The sequence below is a fragment of the Oreochromis niloticus genome, linkage group LG7 (assembly GCF_001858045.2).
Source record: "Oreochromis niloticus isolate F11D_XX linkage group LG7, O_niloticus_UMD_NMBU, whole genome shotgun sequence".
NCBI classification, from domain to species: Eukaryota; Metazoa; Chordata; class Actinopteri; order Cichliformes; family Cichlidae; genus Oreochromis; species Oreochromis niloticus.
Genome location: NC_031972.2, coordinates 8,725,415 through 8,743,614, shown reverse-complemented (window position 1 = coordinate 8,743,614; position 18,200 = coordinate 8,725,415). Strand labels below are relative to the sequence as shown.

The 18,200-nt window shown below is 38.0% G+C and overlaps 1 protein-coding gene across 2 annotated transcripts in view; it reads left to right on the top strand.

Moving 5' to 3' along the window:
- slc12a2 (solute carrier family 12 member 2) overlaps positions 1-18,200 on the top strand; it is a 59,192-nt gene that overhangs the window by 14,741 nt on the left and 26,251 nt on the right. For both annotated transcript variants that reach the window (XM_025909241.1, XM_003439466.5), the window contains exons 2-13: positions 8,322-8,441; positions 10,861-10,936; positions 13,676-13,771; positions 13,857-13,996; positions 14,167-14,277; positions 14,704-14,812; positions 14,958-15,082; positions 15,344-15,428; positions 15,529-15,686; positions 15,810-15,917; positions 16,073-16,196; positions 17,815-17,916. In XM_025909241.1, the coding sequence (XP_025765026.1) occupies positions 8,322-8,441; positions 10,861-10,936; positions 13,676-13,771; positions 13,857-13,996; positions 14,167-14,277; positions 14,704-14,812; positions 14,958-15,082; positions 15,344-15,428; positions 15,529-15,686; positions 15,810-15,917; positions 16,073-16,196; positions 17,815-17,916 (1,354 nt within the window). The remainder of the gene's footprint in view (positions 1-8,321; positions 8,442-10,860; positions 10,937-13,675; positions 13,772-13,856; positions 13,997-14,166; positions 14,278-14,703; positions 14,813-14,957; positions 15,083-15,343; positions 15,429-15,528; positions 15,687-15,809; positions 15,918-16,072; positions 16,197-17,814; positions 17,917-18,200) is intronic.

The following is an 18,200-nucleotide window of genomic DNA, read 5'->3' as shown; positions in this document are numbered from 1 at the left end:
AGGCCTGCCTACAGGGCAGGGCTCTGGTAATCATGTTCTGGCCAGAATAAATTGGTGCCTATGTCACATTTTAACGTAGACTAAGCCTACTTTTGAATTCTGACTAGGGCTGTGCGATATGACCAAAATCTCATATCCCGATATAAGACATCGGTCATCCCGATAATGATATAAATCACAAAAATTTAACATTTTCTGTAAATTCTGTGAATCTCGGGCAGCTTGACTTGCGTGAAGTGTTTCCAGCTGGGCGTCATGTACCTGGAGTTGAGTGTTTTAACCGATGCATGAAACTATATATTTTTAGTCATAAGTTGTAACGGCCGCCATTTTCTTTGTGAGTATTTATTACACAGCGTGCTGCGGGGAAAAGCCTGTTCTAACATTTGAGTCTAAGGTTTATTTTTTTGCACCTGGCGTCTCTTTTTTGCTTCTTATCCATAAACACTCTGCATACTCTTTTACGTGATTCAGTTTATTTTGAAAAGTCACAACAGGATCTTGAGCTTTATTGTGAAAGGTTTATGTGGAAAATAAACAAGTGGACATGCGATGGTTTTATCGTCGTTGTTGCTAACAACAACGCATAAAAATAGTCGCTTGTCCTTCTGTAGTGTGGTTATATTAAATATAAGAGAAAGAGAGAACTTTAAGAAATTAATATAGCCACTACAGTGACCATCAAAATGATGAAAAAATATTGCCGTAAACAGTTTATTTTGCGACACCACGAAACAAACAATAGCGTCAAATGAAACGATAGACGTTTTTATATCGTCATCCGATATATATCGTTATATCGAACAGCACTAATTCTGACTATATATTTAATCTCACGTCTTAAGACTTATGTCATAAGACTTATGTGACTTATGTCGCTTATGTCATAAGTCTTAAGAGTGGTGATTTGATGAAAGCTGTTAACTTATACAGTCAGCTTTTTTGCTAGTGTCTTTTCTGGCTTCAAATAGGCTGGACATTATAGCACATAAGTTGATTTAAGTCTATATTCCGTGTTTTTATGTGGATAGAATAATTAAGAAAGCGTATGTCCAGATTCTTTAACTTCACCTCAAAACAACAACAACAAGGCGGTTGGAAATTGCACAACTTGGTGTTCCAGCAGGACAACGATCCCAAACGCACGTCAATTGTGGTTTTGGAATCGCTAAAGTAGGCTGAGTTTTAGAGCTTCCCAAAGCTCTGACTTCAACTCTGTTGAAAATTTGTGGACTGTGTTTACAAGCTTGTTCCATGCCATGAAAAAAAAGCAAATTAAATAAAACGCTACAAATTCTTCCAAGAAGAGTGGTCCAGCCACAATTATGTCAGAAGCTTGTTCATGGCTGCTAAAAGTGTCTGGTTGAAGTGGAGCTTCTTAAGAGACATTTAACACCAGATTTGTGTTTTTAAAGTAATCTCTAAGATGGCGAACATCTTTACTATAGTCTGACCAATGCTAGGTTTCCACAAATCGACTTTGGCAACTATTGTCAGATGTGCAGTTTTAACTGTAAGTGTACCCTCAGACTTGGAATTATTTTTTTTACCAGTTGACCAGTGCAGCATTGTCTTTGCTCAAGTTTGATTGGAACTCTGAGAATGAGTTTGAGATAAACAAACGCTAAACTCTCATTTGTACAAAGAAGTAATAGAAGAAAATGTCTGCAGGCAACGTAAGTGAAACCATTTGGAACTTGTCATTACAGTATGATCTGGAAATAGTTTTTCCACCTCTGTTTTTCACTCAATATAGTGAGAATCATTCAGTTTTTCCAGTACAAACACAGAAAATGAGTCAAATTGAGGGGGGGCATGTGTGAACAGTTATCATATGTGTACCATTCATGAACATGATGCTGAATAACTAGTTATGCATTCTTGAACTTTGCCATAATCAGTGTCGTAAGGAAGAATTATTCAACAAGAAGGCTAGATGACAAGTGTACATAAATTTCTTCAATCTGTAGTAGAACAATAAAGGGCATTGTTTGTCTCCATTAGTCATGAAGAGTGGCCAGGAAAGAGTCTGACCTCTTTCTAAAAACCAGATGCTCCCTGATTTATGGTGTCCGTAATAGCATAATGACATAAGCAACGTGACCTGATATCACCCATAGTTAGGAATTCAATTTCATATTGCCCAGCTGTTTAGAAATGTGCCAGAAGCAGATTTATTTTACCTTTGGAACTGTTAAGCTGTCCTAATGTTACATAAAGGTATGCTCAACCACTTTTCCAAAAGCCACCGCTGCATTACTAAATTGCAAATGTGTTGGGGCACATAATGCAGACTTTGCATCATTAGCTAGACCTGCGTATTGTCACTGCAGTTTGAACAGTTACTGTATTCCTTTGGGATTTGTTATAAAGAACAATAGGTAAGAAAGGAAATGCTTCAAATGAAAGGATCATGGTGTAAGTCATGTAGAGCTGATGCTTTGTCATGGCCTGTTTTGTCTTTTTTCCCCCCTGGATATGGTATTATTGTTTGGACTGATTTCAAGGTAGGTACTTGGAAATGCTATGAAGTGTAATTTCATAATGGACATCATTCACCATTAACAGATGTTGGCTTTTAAACTATGTGCTGATAACAAACCTGATGCTCGCTCTTCTCTTTAGCCTGGAAACAGAGCATCGATGATTCCCATAATGCATCTCAAAGTTCTGGGTCCCATCTCAAAGGTCCCTTTTCAACTTTGTTGTACAAGAAATTGTGTCTATAGCGCAATTTCTGTCTACATTTCACATATTTTAAAATGGTTTGATCCATCATCTTAATACTTTTATAATTCTGGTAATATAATACAATTATGATAATTCAGATCAGAAGCCTTTAGCCCATCCAGCTGCCATGGCTTGATTGTAGCAGTTTTGCTGAGTCATTGAGGGGATGTTGACAGATGGTCCAAGTGGAGTGATCTTGAGGCCCTCCCTCCCACAGCTCAGCACTGCACGTGCTAAAGGCCCAGCACACTTGAATAATTTATAACACCTATTTATACAGCCAGTGTAACCGACCCTGTCCACTGACATGTCTCTCTGTGTGCGTTCGTTCATGCGTGTGCTGTCTGCAGTACAGTATCACTTCATATTCCTGTTACAATGCACAGTGGCGTTTTTGTGTAGCTTTTGTAATTAAAACGTTTTAGATGATCTCTAGATAATGAAGTGTAATCTTCACGTGCTTTATCCAAGGTTCACCCTCGCCCTCTGAAACAGCCACTAAATGTATTTATTCACTTTGTCTTTAGGGATTCTCTCGCTTGGCTTGTAGCCAACTCTCAACCAGCATGGCCTCTTCAACTGTCCCTCCTGTACCTTTCTGCTCAGTGTATAGCTACTCTTGTAATAATCTAGTCTGTTTACTTCTCTGGCGACCAGGATTACTGAATTGGAGACCCAGCTCTGCACCATTGGGGAAAAACTCATAGCCTGGCTCCTGTATTCAGTGCGACTGATGTTAGCATGTTAGCATACCGTTAGCTCTCACCCCAGCAGATTGTCCCGAGCAGCCAGGAAAGCATGATAGCTGTGTGACTGTGAGGAGCAAGCATAGCTCTAGATATAAAGACCTGGATGGCCTCCAATTACCTGCTGCTAAATTCATATAAAACTTAGGTTATTGTATTAAGCCCTAAAAATCTTAGAAATGAGTGTGTCTAACCAGATTCTTACTCTGGATGGCATTACCTTGGCTTCCAGTAACACTAAGGAATCATGGAGTTGTTTTTGACCAGAATATGTGTTTCACTGTGCATATTAAGCAAATATGCAAGACTTTTAGAGATATTCCAAAAAAATGGAAGACAGCAGTCTTCCATTTTTTTTTTGGAATATCTCTAAAAGTGGAACTATCCTGTCTCAGATTGACACTGAAAAACTAGTTCAAGCATTTGTTACTTGTAGGCTTGGACCACTGTAATTTATTATTATCAGGATGTCCTAAAAGCTCCATGAAAAGCCTTCTGTTGAAAGGAAATGCTGCGGCGAGAGTACTGACTAGGGATGGGTATCGTTTAGGTTTTATCCGATACCGGTGCCAAACCGGTACTTTTGAAACGGTGCCAGTGCTTAAACGGTGCTCAAACCGGTGCTTAAAGAATGGAGAACACAAAATTGGTCCAAAAACCTCTCATGTTCAGCTGTTTTTTTTTTGTTTTGTTTTTTTTGTTTGTTTGTTTGTTTGTTTGTTTGTTTGTTTGTTTTTTTTGTAAAAAGATAACAATGTTAGCCTTTTCTGCAGCTATAGGGCATATATGGTATCACTCTTGGCTGGAAGCAGTGCTTAATCAATGGAAAAAACACAAACTTTGTCCAAAAACCTCTCATGTTTAACTGTTTTCCACTTTTTCTTTGGTCATTTTAGCCTTTTTGGCCAGGGTGAAGGGAGCATCTGCCATCAAACAAGAAGACAGCCGCATGTAACTACGACGGTGTTTGCTAGTTCACCTTACATGCATTAATGTAATAATGTGGTTAGCGTACTCAACGTTAATTACACACGAACAACATGAAGCTACTCACGCAGAGGAGAACGGCTGCTGCTGCCATCATCATCCGTCATCATTTCTGCTACACTGACAGGGCTAGGGGCCAGGACTCTATTCTTTGGGTTCTTGGGGGATGTTGCTAACTCCGGGTCCGATAACAGGCACCACACCCGCAGTAGATGTGCTCGGTGTGAGGTCTCGCAGCAAGCTATCAAACACGGCGCATTTCTCGGCTTTAAAAAAAAAACCGCTATGCGTCGCCAGGTGTTTCATCAGATTTGAGGTGTTACCTCCTTTGACAGTATCACAGTATCAGCTTAAAGCACTTGCAGGCTGCTGAGTTTGCATCTTTTGCTGTGAAGTACAGCCAGACTTTTGATCGCTTCGCCTTGGGCATTTTTGATCTGTAGCTCTGCTCTAAAAGAACGTACGTACCTGGCCCCGCCTACTATCCTCGGAAACGTAAAATGATTGGCTAGAATTGGCTCAGGAAAAAAAAAGCACCGAATGTGCGCTGCTTTTCGGTCTGGTTACTACCGTTTATGTCAGATGGCACCGGACACCGGTACCCATCCCTAGTACTGACAGGGACTAGAAAGAGAGCATATTGGCTTCTCCAATTGGCTTTTCTTCACTGGCTCCTCCTTATTTAATTTCACAATTTAAGGAGGACAAAGTTAATAGATTTAGTCCGTAAGTAAGTACCTGGACCACACACACCATTATTAGACCATTATCTACAGCTACTTTCAGTACCACTGATATTTATTTAGTCTTTTTCTCCAATTGATCTTTCTGAGTTAACTTCAGTTAAACCATTAACATATCTTTTAGACCACATTCCTACAAGACTTCTCAAAGAAGTCCTACCATTAATTAATGCTTCGACCTTAAATATGATCATTCTCTAATAATCAGCTATGTACCACAGGCTTTCAAGCTGGCAGCAGTTAAACCGTTACTTAAAAAGCCATCTCTGGACCCAGATGTCTGAGCTAATTATAGGCCAATCTCCAACCTTCCTTTCATATCAAAAATCCTTGAAAGAGTAGTTGTCAAACAGCTAACAGATCATCTGCAGAGGAATGGCTTATTTGAAGAGTTTCAGTCAGGTTTCAGAGCTCATCACAGCACAGAAGCAGCTTTAGTGAAGGTTACAAATGATCTTATGGCCTCTGACAGTGGACTTATCTCTGAGCTTGTCCTGCTCGACTTCAGTGCAGCGTTTGATACTGTTGACCATAATATCCTTTTAGAGCGATCAGAGCATGCTGTAGGTATTACAGGTACTACGCTGCAGTGGTTTGTATCATATCTATCTAATAGACTCCAATTTGTTCATGTAAATGGAGAGTCCTCTTCACACGCTGAGGTTAATTATGGAGTTCCACAGGGTTCAGTGCTAGGACAAATTCTGTTTACATTATACATGCTTCCCTTAGGCAGTATCATCAGAAGGCATAGCATACATTTACACTGCTATGCAGATGACACCCAACTCTATCTGTCCATGAAGCCAGATAACACACACTGCAGTTAAACTGCAGGAATGTCTTAAAGACATAAAGACCTGGATGACCTCTAATTTTCTTCTTCTAAATTTAGATAAAGCTGAGGTTATTGTATTCCGTCCTGAAAATCTTAGAAATATGGTATCTAACCAGATTTTTACTGTGGATGGCATTACCTTGGCCTGCAGTAATACTGAGTGAGGACATGCAATAAAAGCTTCAGTATAAGTTAGTAATGTGCGATACCTCAGATTACATTTCCCATCCGATATCAAGTAAAATTCAGGTTGGTATTTGTGATACTGATCAGAACCAAATACTTTGTACGAAAACTTAATGTGTTTGAAAAATCAAAATCAGAAGTAGTGTATTTCAAACTACACCTTCATAATGAATACAAGACATCAGACTCCTTGTTTTTATTGATTAATTGTCAAGATATATCATATAAGAAATCAAAAACCTGAAAAGTCATTACCTACATTTTAAAATATTCAATTAACAATGAAAAACAATAGCTCCTGTCCTGCAGCACCAAAGAACTCCGCAAGTGACATCTATCAGTGATGACTGTCATCATCAATATACAGCAGTATTTCGCATCTCACTCTGTCAGAAGAAGTAGTAGTTCCTACTAATCATTTAGACAGTCCCAATAATAGTTACTTTCCACTGCGTTCCTGTTAATCATAAACAAACAAATTTACCCCAAATACTAAGATATTGATATTTTAATATGAGAATCGATTATAGAACATATCTGGTATTGGAAGAATCCATATTTCAGTATCAATCCGCGTTTCACTAGTATACGTGCAGAGGGCTGGCATGCAGAGGTCCTTTGTTCTACTTGGGGTCAGTAAGAAGGCAATCAATGCAGTTAATATAATACACTGTATACCCAGGCAGGACGCCAATGGGACACTATTGTGCACAGAAGGGAGCTTCTAGTATTTTTAACAGCTACACTAAGTAAAGAATGTGACCTGTGTCTGTAAGCCAGTGTTCCTTTTTTTTTTTTTTTTTTTATTGCCATTGATTTAAGCAGGAAATGAAACTCTTGTTATTTCGGAATGTTTTTGCAAGGGTGTCCTGGAGAATGTTTTTCGATGGCAGCAGAAACCAGAGTCCTGCGAAGAAGCCTGCAAACTGTCAAAAGAAGGGTCTTGTCTGGGTTGGAACTTCAGATTGTCTTGCTGTGAGGCATTATTATTAGCAAATGCCGCTTTTGATGCTATGTAAAATATGTAATGCAGCAGTTTTTAAATCTGAAATCTGTTAACTTTGATTACGAATAATACAATTACTATTACAACAAATGCTCAAACTGAGATCTTAATTTTCATTCATGTATTTATTTTCAATTTGGTCCCAACAGTGTGTTTCAACAAATGTTAGACTGGGATACTCAGAATGAACAAAGTCCAAACCTTAAAAACAACAAAAACTCTTATATTAGAACACATCCCAACATCCCAGAATGACAGAGAAGAAAAATAGTGACCTGCAGTTGGCATCTGTTACATATTGAAAACATCTGGCAGATTATGAAATGAAAAGGAGGCCACAAACTGTTGAGCAGCTAAAGTTATATTTGGGTACAGGTAAACATTCCTGTCTCAATTATAGCAATTGGTCTATTCAGTTCCTAACTGCGTGTAGTGTGTTGTTTAATGTCATGCTGTACAGTGGGAAACATACTCCTGCCCCAGATTTATTTATGTGCTCCAAATGTTCATAACTTTAAACACTTTCTCAGTTTTAATGTTTCATGTGCTCTGTTTGCATTTTTGTACTTAAACATCAGATTTAAATGATTTGCACATCATTGCATTCTTTTCTCATTATACAGCATTTTACCTTTTTTTTTCTTTTTTTTTTTTTCTCTACACATTTTGGGTTTATCTAAATTGCTAAAAAGTATTTTGAATGTGTCAAAGGTTTGGATTTAAATACTTTTTGACATTGATTTTTAACATTCACCTCAGCCTTTACAGTAAAATCCATACAGTTAACTAGTCCTATTGTTACTTATACTCAAAATAACTTCATTGTTCCCAATTTCATTGGGAAGAGAAAAACCTGGTTGCCCCAGTGTTTAGAACAGCAAGAAGATCCATGGTTCAAACCCCAGTTGAGCCCTTTTCTCTGTAGAGTTTGGATGTTGTTCTGTCTGTGTGGGTTTCCTCTGGGTTCCTCAGAATACTCTTCTTAGTATCTGAATATTAGGTTAATTGGTGATGCAGCACCAGCATTTCGCTTTAGAGTACGTTTCCTTCTACTTGTTGCTGATTTTATTTTTTGTGCTTCTTAGGAACCCTTTGAGGATGGCTTTGCCAACGGTGATGAACTTACACCAGCTGAGGAGGCTGCTGCTAAAGAAGCAGCTGAGTCAAAAGGAGTGGTCAAGTTTGGTTGGATTAAGGGAGTGCTGGTAAGTCAAATTTTAGTTATTACTTTGCTTCATTAGTTGTGTGTAGAGAGAGAAATATGCCGTCCTTTGATTAAAAACGAAGTATGTCATTCTGTTAAGCCAATTAACACTGACCTATAAATCATTCAAGCACAGAAAAAGCACCCAATCCAGGGGATGAACGAATTTTGTCTACATATAACAGTCAACTAAGCAAAGAACCAACTTTAAATTCAAATTTTAGGCACTTTAATATCCCCAAAACAAAAAATAGTTGTATAAAAACAAGGTGATTCCTAAAGAGCCTTGAGCTGAAAACCTGGACTATCTACTGATGGTGTGCAGTGTGCCCTTAAAAATGTGAGGAAACTGGATAAGTGTATAACCGAAAAGATGTGCCAGTCCTACAAAACTATCTTCAATAGATGAACAGTAAGCAACTGAAAGTCATGTCTTTAAGAAATAGGAAAATAAATACAGCAAAGTCTTGACACAGGACCCATCTGGTCCTTCAAAACTGTTCCTGAAGATTATGGTCATTTAGCTTTTTTTATCTTCTTTTTTTTAAATATTGACCTTCAATCTTGTTAGTTGTAAAAAGATTTAAGTACTTACATGTTTCACTTATTTCCTGGTTTGTTTGTTTGTTTTTAAATCAAAATATGAAGAAGTAAGGATGTAGTCGTTTGAAGAGGACTTTAGCTGTGGAGAAAGTTGGACCTAGTTTTCTTTACAATATTGCTTCAGTTCATGCACACTACTTTTAAGGTACTGCCATAGTATTTCAATTAGGTAGTGAGCTGGACTTTTAATGGAACACCTTGATTGACAGCACAAATGAGAGGTTTGTGGTAACATGCCATTTTGATTTTCACAAAGGTGGCAAAGTGCATCCCCACTTTAGTGACAATTGTCCAAAGGAGTCTTGTGGTTAGTTCAGATTCAGCTTTATAAACCTAAGCTGCCAAGTTCTGTTAGACAGAAGAAGCTTTTTTAAGGGAACCGTTCCAAACAAGCCTGCCTTGTTCAGTCTTTAATTGTACTAAAATTCTAACTGAGGCCTGTAGGTTGAGAGTCTGAGATGTAGCTTTGTGTTTGGAAATGGTCTGACAGCCTTTTATATTTGCCACATGTGCTGCAGACGGTGATGAAAAATAACAAATTCAGTGTAAAAACCAACAATATTTCTAAACTAGTCCAACCATCTTAGTTTGCATTATGTTCTTAAGAAAATGCTTTCCTATTGCTATGTGTCAGATAGTACAGATTAATATTGATATATCTGCTATAGTCCAATATGGGCATCAGTTGGCTGTACTGTGTTTTCCATTCTGTTCTGTACTTTATCTGCAGTCCACTTACTATTAGTCTTTCACCAGCCCAGGCAATTCATAATTGTGGCTTTTGCTAGTGATATTAACCACTGAGGGTAAAAAAGGACATGTTTGAATCTAGTAAGCGGTTAAAGGATTATTCATGTTGATGTGTCTGGATATTGTCATCCTACTTCTGTTTTAATATGAGACAGTGTTACTTCCTCTGTAATATAAACCTTGGGTTTTAATAACTTTTATCAAGTATTGTCTTCACGTTTTCTTTGTAAAATGTGATCCTCGGCTGATCCCTACTGGGGAATGGTGTTGCTTATGGAGTCCGTGTGAGGAATTTTAAGTGTTTTTAAATGACATTCTGCCAGAGGGGTAAAAACTGCTTTAACCTACAGTGCGAGCTCTGTATACAAAATGTGAAGTTTTTTGCAGTCACAGGCAAGAAGCACTGAATAGAGAACTGGTGTTTGATAAAATCTTTGTCAGAATAACAACTACCACAGACTTGATTAACAGAAATCTGTTTTCACTTTAATGTTTAATGTTATCTGCTCAGTTTTTGAACTTACAGAATATTTTTTTGTGGCTTGGTGTATTTATATTTAATGAAAACAAATAGGCTCTTATTCATTGCTGTGTGTAAATAAGAACAAGCTTGTTGAACTTTGCAGTACAAATTTCAACAAACATACAAAGAAGCAACCTTACGCACCATATGCACATTTTAAAAAAATCTTTTTCTTTGGTATTATATGTTACTGTAATAACTAATGGTGAACAACTGCTTATGTGGTGGCATTAGTAATTAATTAGTACCAGCTTGAACATGATATGATCAGTTTTAGACCCAGTTGTTTGTAGTCAACCCCCCTCCCCTGAGTGAGAGAGACTGTTTTTCACTTGGTATTATTTTTATACATGGAAAAAACAAAAACAAAAAATTCAATACGAGATTTGTTTTATTGACAGCGATGGACGTAGTGCAGGTTTGGAGATTTATTATTTTAGTTAAGTTAAAAAAATGTTTAGTGTTTAACTTTCTGTACTTTAATATAGACTGACAAATTTGATTTTTATATGGTGTCAAGAGTAACACTCCTTCATCTCTGTAGGTACGCTGCATGTTGAACATTTGGGGTGTGATGCTCTTCATTCGTATGTCCTGGATTGTGGGCCAGGCTGGAATTGGTAAGTAGAAAGGGGGGAGGGGTACATGATTTTTATTCTAGATTAGAGTCAGAGGTGCAAGGGTTTTAATGACATCTTTTTCAGTTATAATAAGAGACTATAACTGTCCACTGCTCCTCCTTTACACATTTCTTTCTGACCTGATGGCACTGCTCAAGATCAACCCCATCTTGGTTTTGGGTCATTACCATTTAAAGGTGCTTAATGTGGAATCTGTTTGCATCCACATTAGCATTAAAATGAGAGCTAGGGTTGTCATGATACTAGAATTTCAAGCCAGATCCTGATAGCCAAGGGAATACTTGGTATCTGTTTTCATTTCTTGAAAAGGTTAATTTTAATTATAACTTTGGTTTAACAAAATAAGTATTTACAATTAAGTCATTTCATTTGTACAGATGGTTTACAGAAGGTAAAATGTATTTAAAAACATACTATTGAACAAAGATTAAATAACACATAAATTATTGAATTGTTGTAGAGTATTATGGAAAAGTTAAAAATTATTTTGGAAAAATGAAAAGTAGTGTAGTATTAGTCACAAACAAATAAAGAATATATGAAAACACAGAGTACTTACTGCAAAAGATTGAACCAGTCACTCCCTGGATTTTAAAACTGACCACACAGCAAAGTAAGGAATACATTTTAATAAATTATTGTAAAAGTAGAAAGTTTTAAGCTCATCTTCATGTCCACATCTGCCAGATCTCTCTCTCTCTCTCTCTCTCTCTCTCTCTCTCTCTCTCTCTCTCTCTCTCTCTCCCCTCCCTCTCTCTCTCTCTCTCTCTCTCTCCCCCTCTCTCTCTCCCCTCCCCTCTCTCACTTATCCAGCATTCACATTGCTACGCCTTTACGGTTTGCAACTCCTGACATCTTCAGCTTTGCTCTTCAAACCTGAAACCTGTCTGAACTGGCTCCTCTGATACAGATTTCACGCTTTAGTTCTCCACACTCTAGACCAGACATGTGAAAGTCATTTTATATTATTGGCCACAAACAATAATTGTTTGTGCTAATAGTTAAATGGCCATTGTTAAAATGTGCGCTAGCCAATTTAACATTAATGGCTTTTTAATACTTCAGTATTAAAACCAGGACACTAGTGACCTCTGACCCCTTACCCCTGCTGAGCAAATGGCCACCCTTCCAGCCTGGTTCTGCTGGGAGTCCTTCCCACTGTCACTAAAGCGCCTATCTCAAAGGGGATCATGTGATTGTTGGGGTTTTCTGTTTTCTTTGTATTATTGTAGGGCCTCTACCTTACAATATAAAGTGCCTTGAGGCAACTGTTGTTGTGACTTGGCCCTATATATCTATATAGGGAATAGAACTGAAATTCTTCCATTGTCATTTGGTGTTATGAACGTTAACTACTTCACCTGTTAGTAAGGGGAGGAGCTGTGTCCCAGTCTGCAGTAGTGCTGCTAGTGTGTCAGCTGCAGGAAGACAAAATTGCATTATTGGTATCAATACTGTTGCAATTGTGTGTCTTCATTAGGTATTAATTTTAGTATCAAATAATATTTTGGAAAAATCTAATCTGAGCAAATCATCACTTTATAAAAAAAGGAAGGAAGCTTGGAAATGCTTCTCTCAAAATCTATACAAATTAAACCATAAAGACAGTGGGTAAAATAAGCATTGAACACATTACAAATCTAAGTAAATGTATATCTAAGGCGTAGAAAGTCATGACTCCAGCTCAAATCATCATGACTTAGAAAGCAATCCTGCTACTTAGTGCAAATTAATATCAGGTGGTTCAGTCCCAGATGATGGCCTATATACAGGTCTCTCCAAAAAACAAGGTGTCACGTGATGGGTAAAAATAAACTCTCTCAAATGTTTGTAACCTTAGTATTGTAAAATGTGATGATAGCATTGGTGCCATTGGTGGTTCTAAAGGCCAAAATGCGAAAGTTGAAAGAACATCATTTCAACCTAAACCAGCCACAACCAGGTGCTCCCTACAAGATTTCAGACAGAGGCGTGAAAAGAATTATCAGAAGAGTTGTCCAAGAGCCAAGAACCACTTGAGCCAGAATCAATAGTTACAATTGTTTCAAAGAAAACCATCAATAATGCACTAAACTGCCAAGGCCTGTATGCTTGCTCACCACGCAAGACTCCACTGATTACATGGTGGAAAAGTGTGTTTAAAGTTTGCTGAAAAAGATGGCGGCAAGTCGGTTTAATCTTGGGAGAATCTAGTCTGGTCAGATGGGACAGAAATCGAACATCATGTTGTGGGGCTGTTTTTCACCACATGGCACTGGCACGCTTCATGTAATTGAAGGAAGGATGAATGGGAAAAAAAATGTACAGAGATGTTCTTAAAAAAAACAAAAAACCTTCCATCTACCAGGATGATAAAAATGAAACAAGGGTCGCTGTATTAAGTATTACTTTCCAGAAAACCTAGCAAGGTGCATATGTCTCATTGCCCCTTGTTTATTGACATTTTTGTGTTCATCACTCTTTCTCTGCTAGTTCATACTCAGCTAAGCCCAATATTCCTAGCCCCCTGGCACATGTTGATAATTTTCCACTTTGATGTGAAATATCACCACAACGTGAGACATGCGACAGACATTGCTGCATTGGCTTGTGCTGTTACTTTTTAGAGAGACATGAGAGTGATTGGAAAGGCTGCTAAAAAACTGTTAAGTATTATGCAATTTTTTTTTTATTATTATTAAAGTGTTTTTGGAGTTCATGATGTGGTCTCTTCTCCAGCTCTTGCCTGTGTGATCGTCGCCATGGCTACTGTAGTGACAACCATCACTGGGCTCTCCACCTCTGCCATTGCCACCAATGGATTTGTAAAGGGAGGTATGTTTTGCTTGACTGAATGACTGACTTTGCAAGACTGACTTTGCATGACTGAACGTTTGCTAACACTCCCTGCTATTTTCAGGTGGAGCATATTACCTGATTTCAAGAAGTCTTGGCCCAGAGTTTGGAGGCTCTATTGGTCTTATCTTTGCCTTTGCCAATGCAGTGGCTGTTGCCATGTATGTGGTGGGCTTTGCTGAGACTGTTGTGGAACTTCTGGTTGTAAGTCTATTAGGATTTCACATTGCATTGAAGAAAGCTGATAATTACAGCTGGTCAGTGATCAGCAGGAGTGGGCTGTCCTGGCATCATTGATAGAGAAAAGCCCGTATCAAAACACTGTTTGCAGATCATTGTCATTCAATTTACCAAGTCCTTGTATTGTATCTCAGGGTATAGATGCCGTCATGACAGATGAAATCAACGATATCAGAATCATTGGCACCATTACAATAATCATTCTTCTGGGCATCTCTGTAGCAGGAATGGAGTGGGAGGCCAAGGTATGCACAACATCCCATTTCATAGAAACTTACACCTGTATGAAACTATATAAAACATGAATGTAGCCAAAGTAGTGACACTTATTGGTTGTAAAATTTGTTTTTATAAAGACTTAAGTTCGGTCTTATTGTGTGCATGTGTGATTGTGTTGGTGTTGGGAGGTGGGGATCCAAAACAAAAATCCAAATTTGAAGGTAACATGGAAAGCTTCAGTTTATATTGTTGGCAAGCTGTTAGCAAGTTTCATAAGCTAAACCAATACAGGACTACACTCCAAAATTTGGCAGCTTAGAAAGCTGGAAAATGCTTGCAATTCTGTTGCTGCTTCTGTTTACATGAGACTCGGACAACCGTGCAGATATACTGCAGGTGTAGTCAATTTAACCACTACACATTAATACACTGGTTTTAATTGCTTCCTTTAGGCCCAGATCTTCTTACTCGTCGTCCTTATCACAGCTATCTTCAACTATTTTATTGGAAGCTTCATTCCTGTGAAGTCAAAGGAAGCTAAGGGATTCATGGGCTATGATGGTAGGACGTCTGTTGTTTGTTTGTTTGTTTAAAAAAATAATAATACAAGAAACACCTCATTAATACCTCCTCATAAATCTGAGAGCTCATGTTGGCTTTTACACACTGCTGTATCAGAGTTGGCCTTTGATCTTTTTTCTGTCAGCTTCAATAATGTGGGAGAACATTGGTCCAGACTTCCGAGGAGAGACGTTCTTCTCTGTGTTTGCGATCTTTTTCCCCGCTGCCACTGGTATTCTGGCTGGAGCCAACATTTCAGGAGACCTTGCTGTAAGTCATGTGTAGCCATGTGATGAATGTTGATATAGTGTCAAACCAAGTAAAGGTTTACTTTGTAGATTGTACTGTGCAGGTGAATATGACTATGCTTCCACTGATTAAGGCTGTTGAAAACAATTTTTCAAACAACTTTGGTATAGAGACTGACCTCATAGCGTTGAATTGGCTGTAAGATTTGATGTACTCATCTTAAAGCCGTGTATCCAGTTATATATTGTAATCTTAAAATTTTGTTGTGGTTGGTTGTTGCAGGACCCACAGATGGCCATCCCCAAAGGGACCCTTCTAGCCATATTAATCACAGGGATAGTCTACCTGGGTGTTGCTGTTTCAACAGGTGGTGTATAGTACCTGCTAATAGACTGCATTTTTGCAAGGTTGTCACATCCTTTTTAAATACAAAATCTAATATGTGCATAATACTTTTTAAAAACTAGGCTCCTGTATTTTGAGAGATGCCAGTGGAAATGTGAATGACACAATTAGTTCTCAGTTCATGGCAAACTGCTCCACTGCTGCCTGCAAATTTGGCTATGACTTCTCTACCTGCAAGAATGAGGATACCTGCCGCTATGGACTGCATAGGGACTTCCAGGTATCAAATGAGTCTAAAAGAAGATGAATATTAAAAAACAACTTTATCAGAAGATGAATGTTAATGGGTTTTTTTTTAATGTGGACATCTAACTTTTCAATTTACATGTAATCTTTTGTTCAGGTTATGAGCCTTGTTTCTGGTTTTGGGCCCATCATCACTGCTGGCATCTTCTCTGCCACTCTATCCTCAGCACTGGCCTCTTTAGTTAGTGCACCTAAAGTTTTTCAGGTAAGATCAGATCCAAGCTTTAAGGTACTGTATATAATAAATTGCAGTATTGAATGATGGAAAAATGTAAATTATTTATTTAGTTTTTCTTATAGCGTTTGATTATAAAAAGCTTAAACTCCAGTGAGACAACACAAAGGTTTTTGTTTCCACAGGCTTTGTGTAAGGACAACATCTATCCTGGCCTGCAAATGTTTGCCAAAGGCTACGGCAAGAACAATGAACCCCTACGAGGATACATCCTGACCTTCGGTATCGCTCTGGCCTTTATCCTCATTGGTATGGCTTCACTCATTGCTTGCTTGCTGATTGCTTTTCATACTTGATCACATACAACCGTACAAAAATATTAGCTGGAAATTAAGAGCACCGTGGTTCTCAGAACCCTTGTTCTCTTTTGTGAGAACCGGTGTTTTCACGCAGTGTTTGTTCTAAACAGAAAAAACCCACGTTGGTGCATGCTGTACCTGTGCACTTACCTTAGGTACATTTAGAATGATGTCATGATACTAGAATTTTGATCGCGATATCTATACCCAGAAAAATACTCTATACCAATAAAGGGAGACTTTTGACCCCATGCTACAACAAAAGAACTAATGGCGAAGAAGTCATTTGTTAAAAAAGTTATGTTGTCAACTTTTTAAAATACAGCAGGTAAAATAGGTAAATAAGTAAATGTATTTCTAAAGGTGCTATTGACATGATGTTCTCATCAGATGTTGGTGACAAACCATCCAATCCACACTTTCAAAGAAACCTTGTGTGATCTCCAAGTATTAAATACGCTTACTGAAATTTGTTTAATACTTCAAACCAAGCCTTTGTTGGCGATGACAGCTTCAAGATGCCTCCTGTATGGGAAAGCTAGTCGTATGCATTGCTCAGATGTGATTTTGGCCCATTCTTTCACACGGTCTTCTTTGCATGTTTGGATTGGATGGGTTGTTGCCAATATCTGGTGAGATTTCATGTCAGTAGCACCTTTAGAAATATATTTACTTTGAAAACTGGTGATGTGTTCAATACTTGTTTTACCCCCTTTATTTGATTTTAGGTTTTAAAATATAAAGTTAACATCAGTAAAACCTGACACGTCTAAATATTGTAATTATTGTAGAAGAAGAACAGTATGGAAAACTTTCAAATGAACTTTGGATAACGTGTAGTAATAGTTATGCTAAAATAAATATAACGAAACAGAGGGCTTGATGTGAAATGGATTGAACCAGCAAATAAGACACATAATGATAACACAGTGTAATAAATTGTTGTAAAAGTAGAATGGTTAGATTTTACGTCTTGTCCACATCTGCAACCTCTTGAGCGGACCTGGAGGGCCTCTGCCATCCAGCACTCACACTGCTCAGCCCCAGTCTGCAGCTGTATATTCGCACCTCCCCCTCTGTAGGCCTGAAACCCACCTGATTCAGCTGCTCTGCTCCACATTTCATTCTTTGTTTGCTTGAATTGATACAGAAACAGGATCATTACTGCCCTCTGAAATTCATCCTAAAGTGTTGTCAGTTTTATGAACATGGGAACTGGTCTAAAATTTGACAATAACTCTTGTCTGTAGTGTTTTCTTTGTTTTTTGCAAGCTTCTAATAAAAGTACTTTTACAGACTAGTGAACTAAATTGATATTGATACAACAGTTGTTAAAACCCTTACCTTTTTAGGTGCCTAAATTTTTAAAATTTTACAGTAATGGCACACTGCATGACCACATGCTGGAGTCAGCAGCAGCCGATCTGTTCACTGTCTTCATCCTGAGAGTTTGAGTGTTTATTCAAAAGGGTTTTGTTTTGTTTTTTGTTTTGTTTTTTTGACTGGACATAAAATCACAGGTGAAATTTTTAACTTTTCTGAGTTGACTGGTGCTTTTCTTCTTGCAGCTGAGCTGAACACTATTGCACCCATTATCTCCAACTTTTTCTTGGCATCATATGCCTTGATCAACTTCTCCGTGTTCCATGCCTCACTGGCTAACTCACCAGGTAAGATCAGTACATTTAGAAATGGGAGAATCTAAGCATAATAAAGTGTTTGATCAACAAATTAAGACAATAGACGAGGTTATTGTAATCCAATCCAGATTGTAAAAAGCAGGCATTCATGTCATTAGGTATAATGTTGTGTGTTAACAGTTTTTTGGATGAAGTCTTTTAAAAATCACTTACTCGTTTGCAATGAGACTGTCCTGATGCATCTTAGACAAAGAAAATTCAATTCGGACAGTTGATCATAAACATAGAAGGCATATTGTCATTTAATGTTGTAA